This window comes from Sabethes cyaneus, chromosome 1, assembly GCF_943734655.1.
Source record: "Sabethes cyaneus chromosome 1, idSabCyanKW18_F2, whole genome shotgun sequence".
Taxonomy (NCBI): Eukaryota; Metazoa; Arthropoda; class Insecta; order Diptera; family Culicidae; genus Sabethes; species Sabethes cyaneus.
This window is the reverse complement of record NC_071353.1, coordinates 47,698,490-47,712,544: the sequence shown is the minus strand read 5'-3', so window position 1 is coordinate 47,712,544 and position 14,055 is coordinate 47,698,490. Positions and strand designations below refer to the sequence as shown.

Sequence of the window (14,055 nt, the reverse complement as noted above, 5' to 3'; positions counted from 1 at the left end):
ACCGAGTAAGGGTTATTTTCTGCTGGGCTAGTATAGGAAAAAAAAACCCCACTCGGTTTATTTACATTTTTCAAATTGGCCCTTTTGAAAAGCTGGTGCCAAAGTGTTTTCAAATGTCGGTCACGTTGCTCTCTGTTATGTCTCTTCTGATGCTCCTGTCAGTACGAGTAGCACATGGTTGCTTAGATGTTTTGATGATTGCACAAATGGTAATGCTGTCATCATCTTTACCATAAAAAAACAACAGACAGTTCCGGATGATAGTTTTCAGCCGAATAATTTTCGTTGGAATACGGCCCGCGGTTGCTGTAATTTGTTATAGGAAGGAATAGGGCTGCTAGTCCCCCGATGCAAACGGTAACGGTTAGCAAATTCAACTTACAACGCACATTCACATTCAGCGTTTTTGTATTGAGTGCTATCCAACAGTCATGCTATGAATGTAAATCAAAGCGCAGGCGCAAACCAAAGTAAATTTATATATACCAGGTATGTGACCATCGAGGGTTGCATTAGTGTGTGTAGAAAGAAGAAGAAATAGTTCTGAAATATGGTGGAACTTGCATGAAAATTAAAACTAAATTAATTGTAATTAATGAATGCAGCTATATTATTCCAGAGAAATATTTGAACATTTACAATGAAATGTAAGGATTATATTTTAAAGTCATTTGCACTTGTAGAGTATAATCAATATATATAGAATGCCAGTGTCGCTGGTGTTTCATGGATATTTTGGTGGCAAACATGTTGCTGGTTCGTGTCTTGGATACGGGAACTACATTGTCAAATTGCCCAATAGAAAATTTTCCTGCCGACGAAATACCCTAAAACGACCAAATCGGGTGATTTATCCTACGTGATTTACGGAAAAGCAGAAGGATTTTTTATTGGGTTGCCTTTTTAGTTTGACAATCAGATTCCCGTTTCGAATCGATCACTCACACATATGCGCATACAGTGTAAATACGTAATTTTCAAATGTGTGATGTTTACCACGAGCACTGCAGCGACACTGGCATTCTATATATATTGATTCTACTACTTGTAGCCTTCTTTATTATGCGTAAAAAATTTGAGAACATGGGTGACTAACTATTTCGATGTGCAATTGAAAAATGAATTAATGTTTCTAATACTTCACGATCAATACGGTATACGGTTGCTTAAATTAAAACACGTTTCATCCAACATTTTGCTTGCATGATGCTCTTGAATATCTGCCTTTGATGTCTTCTTTTAAAAAATAGTTTTATTCGAATAGATGCTTGTGCTACTGCTTGAAAATCCTTAAGTTGAAGTCACTGTTCCAAGATGATACCTTTTTATCATAAATTTACTCGTCGCAACACTATGTAGAAAACCACAAAAAATAATCTTAGATTGCTACAAAACGGTCTTAGAAGATAATTAACACTTTAAAAGCTTACCAGAAATCAGACGAAAAATATCGCGGGCGGATAACAATGTTGCTCATGCTGCTTATTGAACAATCATGTCCGAGCATTTTAAAAAAAAATCTTTTTTGTTTTACTACTTGTAGGAAAGCGATATAACGACATTTCTTTGAGACATCTTGATACCGTTTTGATGAAAAAATTTCCGCTTGCAATTTGGAATGTTGCACTTCATTGTATTCAAGAAAATACATACTAGAAATAATGTTCTAAGCATAAACATAAAAACTGTGAGGAAAAAAATAGACAAATCTTGCGTATCCAACGATTTTTTCAAAAAATTAACTAATTTTCCATACAAAATGCTCGAAATCTCAGAACTAGTGTAGATGTGTTAGTGCAAAGTGTATATGACAGCTCGCATTGTCATATACCTGGTATATATCAATTTACTTTGGGCGCAAACAGCAAACAGTTGGGCTGTATAATGTATACAATCCACCTTTTCGCGCGCTTAATGGCGGCTATCAGGTACACTTTTCGACAACGTTTATTTGCTTTCAAGAACCCCGCTCACGTAGGCTTGAAAGTTCTACAACAGCAATCAAGGCAGGAAATATCAACTTGACGTGAATAAAGTTACCAAAGCTATGCTAACGTTTTCCGAAAGTTGTACCCACTAGCCGCCATTACGCACGCGAAAAGGTCGATATGCATTAGTATATGTTATTATTCAACCGGCGACGAACGCTATTACTCATTAAGTAACAAAGTTGTTACTAAAAGAAGAATTTTTCGTTATTCCTTTTAAAGTAATAGTTTCAAGTTTTGGGTGCAGTAATTTAGGCCATTGCAAATCATTTTCAAAGTTTTTGTCAGCCCCCCCCCCCCCCCTTAGAAATTGGCTTGAAAAATCGAGGGGCAAAAAATAATTTGTAGGATATGAGTTAAATTTTTTATAAAGTCAATTGTCTGTGGGCTCCACAGCCTGAAAAACTTGAAAAATGAGTGTACGAGTTGAGTTAACGCTTCTAGCATGAAATAGAAATGGAAATTCAAACAACGGAATTTCCGAAAATCGGCCAAAAAATTTTTTTTCTTTTTTGTCTTTTTTTTCGTAGATTTTTGCATGGAAAGTAACAACGTATATATTAAAAGCAAGAATAGATTTGGTTTTCACGTTTAAACTTTAAATAAAAATGCCCAAAATCCATTTTTTTGCTCGATTAAAAAATTCTCTGTTTTTTTTTGCCCCACTTCAGTGGCCCAACACTGGAGGGACAAAAACTTTTTAAAATATTTGTTAGGGCCTTATTTCATACTGGAGTAGTGCATTAATAACAATTAAAGGTCTGTTAATTTTACGGAGCCCCTTGAAATCTTTAGTCTCCTCCAGCGAAACAAACTTCGTTTGTTAAATATCAGATTTAAAACGGGTTACGATAGCTAGTAGGATAAAAAAATCTTTTCACGTTTTGTAAAGTTCCAGGCCACCACGTGCAACTTGTAAGCTGCAAAATGTGGCTATGCATTGGAAACATGGAATTCGTACAGTTTCCTTTCGCTTTCAGCTTCAAGATAGCGAATGATAAAACGAAATCAAGCATCCAGCGTCTAAGTAATTATTATTTCATTTACTGCTGAATACTTGATAATCAGTTGAGGAAACCAGACAGGGTAAAATAATTGCGGGAACACATTTTTAATTAGAGCTTTCCTTTCAAAACGGTCAACTGATGAAACACCTATGTGTAATATCGTCTCCCATGATAGCAGATTTTCGATGTTGCGCTTTCAAGACTGATTCGCACCGTCATCAGCACACTTCCTCTAAAAGACCAACTAAGTTTAGTGACTGTGGCGTTTGCTGCTTGTTGCATTACTTGCGAGAGCGGGGCTGAAAGTAAAATGATGATGGGGCCTGCATCACATCAGTTACGAATTTACTTGTTTAGATAAATCCACTTAGAAGCTTCTTGACTAAAAAACCGTCACAAATTATAAGCAAATGTGAACTTTCAATCTTTGTGAAATGTTTGGAATAGGTTATGCCTAAGCCCAACGCAAATCAATTACGCACCAATCAAACTGTGCACCTGTTTCTAAAATTGAAAGTTCCAACACTTATTCCTGTGTGCACAATTACAACCGTACACTTCATCCTACGACTAAGCAGGAAGAATAGCGAAAGTCGGATGTCGCGCTTCCGCTTTCCGCGTGCTACAGATGCTACCGGCATGCAGCAAGCTGCCCGGAGTGTTCCCTGGCAGGCACTCAATTGTGCTGTTTGGGAACATGAATGTATCTGTGTGTGTGTTTGTGTGCGCTGTGTATATCTATAAAGTTGAACAAAATTAATGAGAGAATCCACAGTTTTTTGTTTTCCGCTGTTGCAGCTGCACCGTAGCACACGTTCTGCCGAGTCCGAAACGAGAGTTTGCTGGTTAGTTAGTTGTTTTTAATTTTTCCTTGTACATTTTACTGCAGATTCGCCTTTTTTATCAACGATAGCTGCAGCTTTTGTTCGTTTCGGGAGAAACCCTTAGCTTTTTTTCCATTTCAGAAGGGCGGCAGTTTCACCCATTCTCATTGTGTCCTGACGTTTGAGAAAAGATTTCGCTTTTTTTTCTAATTATCCGGAAGATAACCCTTACCTGGTAACACGCCACTGCAAACGACTCAACCAACTGGCATTCGAGGTGCTTTGAACAATTTCAAAGCTTAGCTAAGTGAATACCCAGTACACCGAAAGCCACCAGAAGAAAGACTTCGGAAAGTTGGAAAATGTTTGCTAGTTTACTTCTGCTTCTGCTGGTAGGAGCGATCAGTTGTGATGAACCGAGGCGAGATGCTGATGTATGGTTTGCTGCAGGATATTACGTCAAGCGAGTAATCAAGCACACGTTCTAACACTTTTTTCTTTCCTCTATGTATAGTATCCACCGCCAGAATTTTTGGAAAAAATGAAACCCATGCACGATGAGTGCGTTGCTGAAACCGGTGTCTCAGAAGGTAAGGCCGCAACATTTCAATTTAACGCAAGAGGAAAAGTATACCTTCGGGTTTCATCATTTCAGATGCCATCAAGCGGTTTAGTGATCAAGAAGTGCACGAGGACGACGCGCTCAAGTGCTACATGAACTGTCTGTTCCATAAGGCCGGTGTAGTTGACGACAAGGGTGAATTTCACTACGTTAAAATTCAGGACTTTTTACCCGAATCGATGCACCTGATAACGCTAAATTGGTTCAAAAGATGTCTATATCCAGAGGGGGAGAATCTATGCGAGAAAGCATTCTGGCTGAACAAATGCTGGAAACAGCGTGATCCGGTTCACTACTTCTTGCCTTAAGCTTGAGATAATTTCACCTGATTTTGTCAGAAGTTTTTTCCGACGACACTAAAAATTTTGTACGACAAACTATAAGAATAAAAATTAAAAAAAAAAACTTAGATTACTATAATCATTTGTTTAATAAACTGTACAATTTTGGAAACAAAACCTTACATCGGATCATGATGTAATAAAAAAATAATAACTTAATAACGAGCGTTTCGATTGGAGCTTACCAGCAATATTATGAAAGAATCCCAAGTAACATTTTTGTTGCGCAATGGCTTATCAAACTTGTTCCCTGGGAATTAGCTGTACAACAGTTGATTAAGCTCTTCTTAAACAAAACTGATTGTTGGGATAAATCAACAAACAGAAAATATACATATTATGAAAGAATGCTTGTGGCAGCAAAATTGTCGGGCCGAATCTTCTATCTTCTTCTTCTTCTTCTATATATATATATATATATATATATGGCCTAGGGAACAAACCTCTCTGAGCCGCATATGACGCCCCAAAGTAACGCGATTCGGGGCGCGGTAAAACCCTAGACTGGATTCATATGTGTGGGGATGGGACTTATCCCGAAATAGTCCCAATACTCAGATCGGTGCTTGTTGAAATAGGCATAGCAAAGAAACCCTGCGAGGGTGGCTGTGATGGAGTGCGCGTCATGTTGGAGGGCACTTTCTAATCGGTACACGTCTCGTCAGGTCAAGAAATCCCGCGAGGGTGGCTGTGACGGGGTGCACGTTATGACTGTCGGCACCTTCTAATCGGTACACGTCTCGATGGGTACTGCGAGCTAGCTGCGCAAATGACCAGCAACGGTAGCCTGCGTTGATAACTGCAAAGTGCATGAGCACGGCATCCCCTTGATATGCCTGTAGGAGAATCGCTAGAAAGCGTGATAATTGGAAAAGTGCAAGAGCACAGCCTCCCCCTGATGTAATACTTCATTGTGGTACCGGGGGGATGTAGGCAGAGGGCAAGGATGAGGTTTTGGTGGGTGAGAGTCCCACACAACGTCCGGGTTGGCTCCGGATAAGAACATTAGTTTTCCGAAACCTTGTAAAAAAAAAACATACATACATACATACATACATACATACATACATACATACATACATACATACATACATACATACATACATACATACAGAGGGTCGTAAGCCAACGGAAGAACCTACTGAGGGTAACAAGACGCTGTTAGTGTCCGACAACCAGTGGGAGTTGGTCAAAAAGAAGAAGGCCAGGAAGAAAGAGGAGGATCGAGCTCCACCGAAAGTGGCTAGGAAAAAAAGGAGCAAAGGCGATGCCCTTATCCTCAAAACTGAGGGGCCGAAATATGCGGAAGTTTTAAAGGCCATGAGAGGGCATGATCAGTTGAAGGGTCTTGGCGCGGATGTGCGGAGTATCCGCCGCTCTCGCACAGGCGACATGATTCTTGAACTCAAAAAGAACGCCACTGAAAAGGGTTCCGCTTACAAAGTGCTGGCAGAAAAGGTCCTTGGCGATAGCGTGCAGATCCGCGCACTAACGCCCGAGATGACTCTCCAGCTTAAAAACCTGGACGAGATCACCCAAGCGGGCGAAATAGCACGAGCTCTCAACGAGCAATGCAAAGTGGTGGTGACTACCGAGGCAGTTCGTCTGCGTAAGGGACCGGCGGGAACCCAGGTAGCAACTATAAGACTTCCACTGGAAGACGGAAATGCAGCCCTGAAAGTGGCTAAGCTGAAGGTGGGATGGTCCGTGTGCCCACTGAGCGTGTTCCAGCAGCCGGAGGCCTGCTTCCGGTGCTTTGAGAGAGGGCACAGGTCCTGGAGCTGTAAGGGGCCAGACCGAAGCCACTTGTGTAGGAGATGTGGCGGTACGGGTCATATAGCGAGGGACTGTACTGCGCCACCCAAGTGCCTGATATGTACCGGCCAACGGGACGCCAAGCACACAACAGGAGGCCCGAAGTGCCCGGCAGGCGCGCTGGCGACTAAAACCCGGGCGTAGTGCAGGTAACGCAACTGAACTTGAACCACTGCCACGCGGCTCAGCAGCTGTTGTACCAAGCAGTTACTGAGTCGTTGACGGACATTGCAATCATCTCGGACCCATACCGCATCCCTGCCGGAAACGGTAACTGGGTGTCGGATAGGTCCGGGACGGCGGCTATATGGACGACAAGCAGGTTCCCGGTTCAAGATGTTGTGTCAACTGCAGACGAGGGATTCGTGGTTGCCAAAGTGGGTGGAGTGTTCTACTGCAGCTGCTATGCTCCGCCGAGTTGGTCTATCGAGCAGTTCACGCGGATGGTAGACCGAGTATCAGTTGTGCTGACTGGTCTAAGGCCGTTGGTTGTGGCGGGCGACTTTAACGCTTGGGCGGTAGAGTGGGGAAGTCGTCGCACGAACCACAGGGGCCGGATTCTGCTTGAAGCTCTGGCAAAGCTCAACGTAGATCTGGTCAACGTCGGCACCACAAGTACCTTCAGTAGGAGCGGTGCGGAGTCTATCATCGACGTGACATTCGGCAGTCCTGGTCTGATAGGAGACTGGAGGGTAGACAATGGCTACACTCACAGCGACCATCAGGCGGTCCGCTATGGTGTCGGTCAGATAACGAGACGGCAGGCGGCGAGTAGAGCCGACACTCCAACCACCCGTGGATGGAAGACTTCATACTTCGATCCCGAAGTATTTGTGGAAGCAATCCGAAGAGAGTGCGGTGATCGTGGTATGCCCGATCCGAACGCTGATCATTTGGTTGAGGTACTGTCGCGAGCATGTGACGCTACCATGCCTAGGAAAGGTCGACATAGGTATGGCAGGTCACCGGCTTACTGGTGGACAGATGAAATTGCGGAACTCCGCGGAGCCTGCTTTCGTGCGAGGAGAATTATGCAAAGAGCTCGTTCGGACGAAGGCAGGGCTGAATGTCGAGTAGCACTTGCTGCTGCACGCGCAGCGCTTAAGAGTGGGATAAAAGCTAGTAAACGAGCCTGCTTTGAAAGGTTATGTGCTAGTGCCAATGCGAACCCGTGGGGTGATGCCTACAGGGTCGTAATGGCAAAGACCAAGGGAGTGATGGCGCCCTCAGAGCAATCGCCAGAGATGCTGGAGCGGATCATCGAGGGCCTCTTTCCGCGCCACGAGCCAAGGCCCTGGCCCCAGGCCGCTGAGTCGTCCCACGGCCGACGTTCCAGTATCTCAGACCATAGCGTAGGATGGTCGGCCTCCCAGCCGAACATCCAAAGTAACGTGGGCGACGGCGGTTTGGCGGTCGGGGACGAAGTGACGGTTACGAATGAGGAGCTCATTGAGATCGCTAAATCCCTAAAGGTGAGCAAGGCACCGGGGCCAGACGGAATCCCGAATATGGCCATTAAAGCGGCTATGTTAGAGGCTCCCGAGTTATTTGGAGCAGTAATGAGGAGATGCCTGGAAGCTGGCCACTTCCCGGACAGATGGAAGCGACAGAACCTCGTGCTGTTGCCGAAGCCGGGAAAACCTCCGGGTGTTCCCTCGTCATATAGGCCGATCTGTCTGCTCGATACTGCCGGTAAGGTGCTGGAGAAGGTTATCCTTAACAGACTCGTACAGTACACGGAGGGTACAAACGGTCTGTCAAGGAATCAATTCGGCTTCCGAAAAGGCAAATCTACGGTGGATGCAATCTTGTCTGTCACTAAGACAGCCGAGGTGGCAATCCAGCGCAAGAGGACTGGTATCCGCTATTGCGCAGTTGTCACGCTTGACGTGACAAATGCGTTTAATAGCGCTAGCTGGGACTCCATAGCCAACTCGCTTCGGAACGTCCAAGTGCCGGTGTCGCTGTACAGGATCCTGGAAAATTATTTCCAGAATCGTGTGCTATGCTACAACACGGAGGAGGGTCAGAAGTGCGTTCCAATCACCGCAGGGGTTCCGCAAGGTTCCATACTGGGCCCGGTGTTGTGGAACGTCATGTATGACGAGGTGTTCAAGCTAAAGTTCCCGGTAGGGGTGGTGATTGTCGGCTTTGCGGATGATATCACCCTGGAAGTCTATGGTGAATCTATCAGAGAGGTTGAGTTGACGGCTGCCCACTCTATAAGCATTGTTGAAGATTGGATGCGATCCAGGAAACTGGAGCTAGCGCATCATAAAACGGAGGTTATCGTGGTGAACAACCGCAAGTCGGTACAGCAAGCAAAGATCAGCGTCGGGGACTGCACTATTTCGTCAACGCGGTCCTTAAAACTTCTGGGAGTCATGGTCGACGACAAGCTCAAGTTCGGGAGCCACGTCGACTATGCCTGCAAGAAGGCTTCCACAGCTATTTCGGCATTGTCTCGTATGATGTCTAATAGCTCTGCGGTATATGGCAGCAAGCGAAGGCTATTAGCCAACGTGGTCCAGTCTATACTTAGGTATGGCGGACCGGTGTGGTCATCGGCGTTAGGTACCAAAAGCTATCTAGCCAAGCTGGAAAGCACCTATCGTCTCATGTGCTTGAGAGTGGCGAGTGCGTATCGCACAGTTTCACATGACGCAATCTGCGTCTTAGCAGGTATGATGCCTATTGGCATTATCATCAGCGAAGACGTAGAGTGCTTCAACCAACGTGGAACTAGAGGCATACGGAGTACCACAAGATCGGCCTCGATGACCACATGGCAGCGGGCATGGTCTAATTCCACAAAAGGTCGGTGGACACATCGACTCATCCCGGAACTATCTGGGTGGGTCAACAGGCGCCACGGCGAAGTCAACTTCCACCTGACACAGATTCTGTCAGGGCATGGTTGTTTTAGACAGTATCTGCATAAGTTTGGGCATGCGGAGTCCCCCGCGTGTCCCGAATGCGTGGATGTTGAGGAAACGGCAGAACATGCTTTCTTCATATGCCCTCGTTTCGCGGGCGCGAGAAGCAGCATGATGGCAGTGAGCGGACAGGACACTACCCCGGATAACTTAGTCCAAAAGATGTGCTCCAGCTCGGACATCTGGGGAGCGGTCAATGCGGCTGCTACCCAGATTGTACTCGAGCTACAAAACCACTGGAGAGCCGATCAACGGCGAATAAACAGCCTAACTACCATAGTCCAGTAGTTATCTAAGCGAGTGCATTAAGCACAATAGCCCCTCCCTGAAGTAATACCGATAAGGTGGTGCCAGGGGGGATTGAGGCTGGAGACTCGAGTAGGGTTTTAGTGGGTCGGGATCCTCACGCCCCATTAGGGGGGTCGGGATACCTAAACCCCACTCCCTGAGGTATCTTTTCAGGTGTCTGATAGTACCGTATCTTCTAAGGTGCTCAGCAGATTTCCCAACTCGTAAAAAAAAAAAAAAAAAAAAAAACATACATACATACATACATACATACATACATACATACATACATACATACATACATACATACATACACACATACATACATACATCGCACACATTGAATACAATCAACATTTGATTGATACGTTTTGATTTCACACGTTTTTACGGTTTAATATACAGTGTTTAAGTGTTAAAGTTTGAATAACTTTTGAATGAACCGTTCGATTTTAAATAACTCGGTTTCGTTTGATAGATCTCAGCAGTAATTTTCAAATAATAATAAAATGTGTGATGTTTTTCATTGAATTAATTCTTATATGTTACAAAAATATGTTTTAAATACTATTTTTTTACATTTCTTTATGTAACTTTCAAACTACAAGTCCAATCGTCATGAAATTTGGAAGTTGAGGGTTTGTAAGGCTCCTCTTTCATATGCAATCAATTTTGTTCAAATCGGTTAAGGGATCTATTAGACAATAAAGTCCCATATTTTTCGTATTTTTATACATAACTTTTGAACTAAAAGTCCGATCAGTATGAAATTCAATAGCGACCAATGAGACACCTAGACCTTTCATTTGACACTAAGAACATTAAAATCGGTCCAGCCATCTCCGAGAAAAGTGAGTGAGATTGAAAGCGTTACATACACACACACACACATACATACACACACACACAGAAAATGCTCAGTTTTCGAAACTAAGTCGAATGGTACATGACATTCGGCCCGCAGGACCTTCTTTCCATTTCCGGTTTTCCAAGTGATTTCTATACCTTTATACTATATATTTATATAGTAGAAAGGCAAAACACGATGTTTTTCTCAGAAACTACACAACGTATTGAAACAATTTTTTTTTTTTGGTTTTATTGGTAGAAGCTTGGCAAAGACTTTTATAACTTCGGAACTGATTAACCGAATCCAACCATAATCAATAGCGACATATTGGACATTATTGCTTTTCATTTCGCGGTTATAAACTGACTGGTGCCAAAATTAGATGCCGGTGTTACCCCCATACTGATTTCCAGTGTTGCAAGCCCGCACTAGTGTGGTCTAATTTTCTCACATGCGCGTTTTAGTTCTAACGAACACGGCAGCATGAGTATCTCCTACGGACTCTCGCTTTTATTTTTTCATGCAGTGCGACAAGTTTTTGCGATTGTGTATTCAGCTGTCGGCCACAGTCGCCGCTCTTGCTCGTCATTGCAGTCCAAGCAATTGACACCGATCAGTCGCGAGGGCTCGCAGTCTTATCCGCGTGTGTAAGTGAGGGCGTAAAGTGAACAAAAAAGAAAAAAATGTAAAATAAGTATCCATATATCCTAGTATGCCGCTAGCCCGCACGAGCTGTTGGCTTCTCACAAGTTGTTGGCTTTGTGAGCGGGCTGTGCAGAAAGACACTTCGAGGCTGTGTGCTCGCTAGTAAGTAGGAAGCAGGCTGTATGCACGCAGCATCGGCGGTTGTTTATCGTACGCTTGCGTCAGTTGCGTAAGCGCTGGATGCTGCTTCTACTCGCTCGCTTGAGACTGGGCTTACTTTACGCTCGATTTGCAACATTGCCGATTTCACCCGCCAAGTTTTAGGTGCCGTCTATTATACGCAATGCATGTAATATCCCTTAATTTAAAAAAAACACATAGGCAGAAAACTGAAATTTAAATTCGATCTATAGCAATCATATGTATGGCATAAAATCGAAAGATACGTGCGTATCCCAATCTTCCCTGCCTTTTCGTACCTGGCCTACCACATTGCGTATTCATAAACATACAAATAAAAACTAAATCAAGGATTAAAGGGTCATTAAAAATCATTCATAAAATAAGCATTATTGAAACTTGTTTTACTTGTCAACTTTAATTTGATTTTTAAAAAGATTTTGCTTAAACTTATACGAAATGTGGTAATTTAACGGTGTAAAATACTCGCACGCCGATGCACGCCGCCGACAGTAACGAACGGCTTCACGCCGGCGACGCCGCCGCCGCCGAATAAAAATGATTCCTGTGCCGCCGCCTCCGATAATCTGACCGGAGCACACCTCTAATTGAATCGAGCAACCGAGTCGAGTGACTAACCTAGTCAAGCAATTTAGTCGAGCATTTCAGTCGAGTATTTGAGTTGAACAGTTAAGTCGAGTAGTGAAGTCGAGCAGCTGAATCGAACAGCATAGTCCCGCAGTTGATTCGAGCAATCAGGTCGAGTAGTAAGTCGAGCGGTCGGGTCGAGTAGCTAAGTCGAACAGTTGAATCGAGCTGTTGAGTCGAGTAGTCCAGTCAAGCAGTTTAATTGAGTAGTCTAGTCGAGCAGTTCAGTCGAGCTGACCAGTCGAGCAGTCGTATCGAACAGTCAAGTCAAGCAGTTCAGTCGAACAATCAACGAATAAACAGATTTTTTTAAACGAACAGAAAAAAATATACGTTTTCAGCATTTTTTCTTAAAATTTAAACGTGAAAATCAATTCTATTCTTGCTTTTCATAAATCCAATATTATTTTCCATGCAAAAACTTACAAAAACAAAGACTAATTTGAAAGGAATTTTTTTTGGCCGATTCTCAGAAATTCGATGGTTTGACTTTCCATTTCGTACATTCATTTTTCGAGTTCTTTAGGCTATAGAGCCTGACTGATATCCCACAAATTATTTTTTGCTCCCTGATTTTTCAAGCCAAATTCCAAAGGGCGGGAGGTGTCAAAAATTGTAATGGCCTTACCGATAAGCCTCTTATGACGTCCTGTCAGAAACCTGGTTTTGGCTACAGACAAGCCTCCTATGTATATATATATATATATATATATATATATATATATATATATATATATATATATATATATATATATATATATATATATATATATATATATATACATATACATATATATATATATATATATATATATATATATATATATATATATATATATATATATATATATATATATATATATATATATATATATACATAGCAGTTCAGTCGAACAATCAACGAATAAACAGATTTTTTTAAACGAACAGAAAAAAATATACGTTTTCAGCATTTTTTCTTAAAATTTAAACGTGAAAATCAATTCTATTCTTGCTTTTCATAAATCCAATATTATTTTCCATGCAAAAACTTACAAAAACAAAGACTAATTTGAAAGGAATTTTTTTTGGCCGATTCTCAGAAATTCGATGGTTTGACTTTCCATTTCGTACATTCATTTTTCGAGTTCTTTAGGCTATAGAGCCTGACTGATATCCCACAAATTATTTTTTGCTCCCTGATTTTTCAAGCCAAATTCCAAAGGGCGGGAGGTGTCAAAAATTGTAATGGCCTTACCGATAAGCCTCTTATGACGTCCTGTCAGAAACCTGGTTTTGGCTACAGACAAGCCTCCTATGTATATATATATATATATATATATATATATATACATGGCCTTACCGATAAGCCTCTTATGACGTCCTGTCAGAAACCTGGTTTTGGCTACAGACAAGCCTCCTATGTATATATATATATATATATATATATATATATATATATATATATATATATATATATATATATATATATATATATATATATATATATACATATATATATATATATATATATATATATATATATATATATATATATATATATATATATATATATATATATATATATATATATATATATATATATATATATACATAGGAGGCTTGTCTGTAGCCAAAACCAGGTTTCTGACAGGACGTCATAAGAGGCTTATCGGTAAGGCCATGTATATATATATATATATATATATATATATACATAGGAGGCTTGTCTGTAGCCAAAACCAGGTTTCTGACAGGACGTCATAAGAGGCTTATCGGTAAGGCCATTACAATTTTTGACACCTCCCGCCCTTTGGAATTTGGCTTGAAAAATCAGGGAGCAAAAAATAATTTGTGGGATATCAGTCAGGCTCTATAGCCTAAAGAACTCGAAAAATGAATGTACGAAATGGAAAGTCAAACCATCGAATT

At 42.1% G+C, this 14,055-nt stretch overlaps 1 protein-coding gene across 1 annotated transcript; it reads left to right on the top strand.

Moving 5' to 3' along the window:
• The first annotated feature begins 4,181 nt into the window (after nucleotides 1–4,181).
• Nucleotides 4,182–4,749, top strand: LOC128733104 (pheromone-binding protein-related protein 6-like). The gene is made up of 3 exons (XM_053826720.1): nucleotides 4,182–4,253; nucleotides 4,334–4,409; nucleotides 4,475–4,749. The coding sequence occupies exons 1-3, from the start codon at nucleotides 4,182–4,184 to the stop codon at nucleotides 4,747–4,749; spliced, it is 423 nt and encodes a 140-aa protein (XP_053682695.1).
• The last annotated feature ends 9,306 nt before the right edge of the window (nucleotides 4,750–14,055 follow it).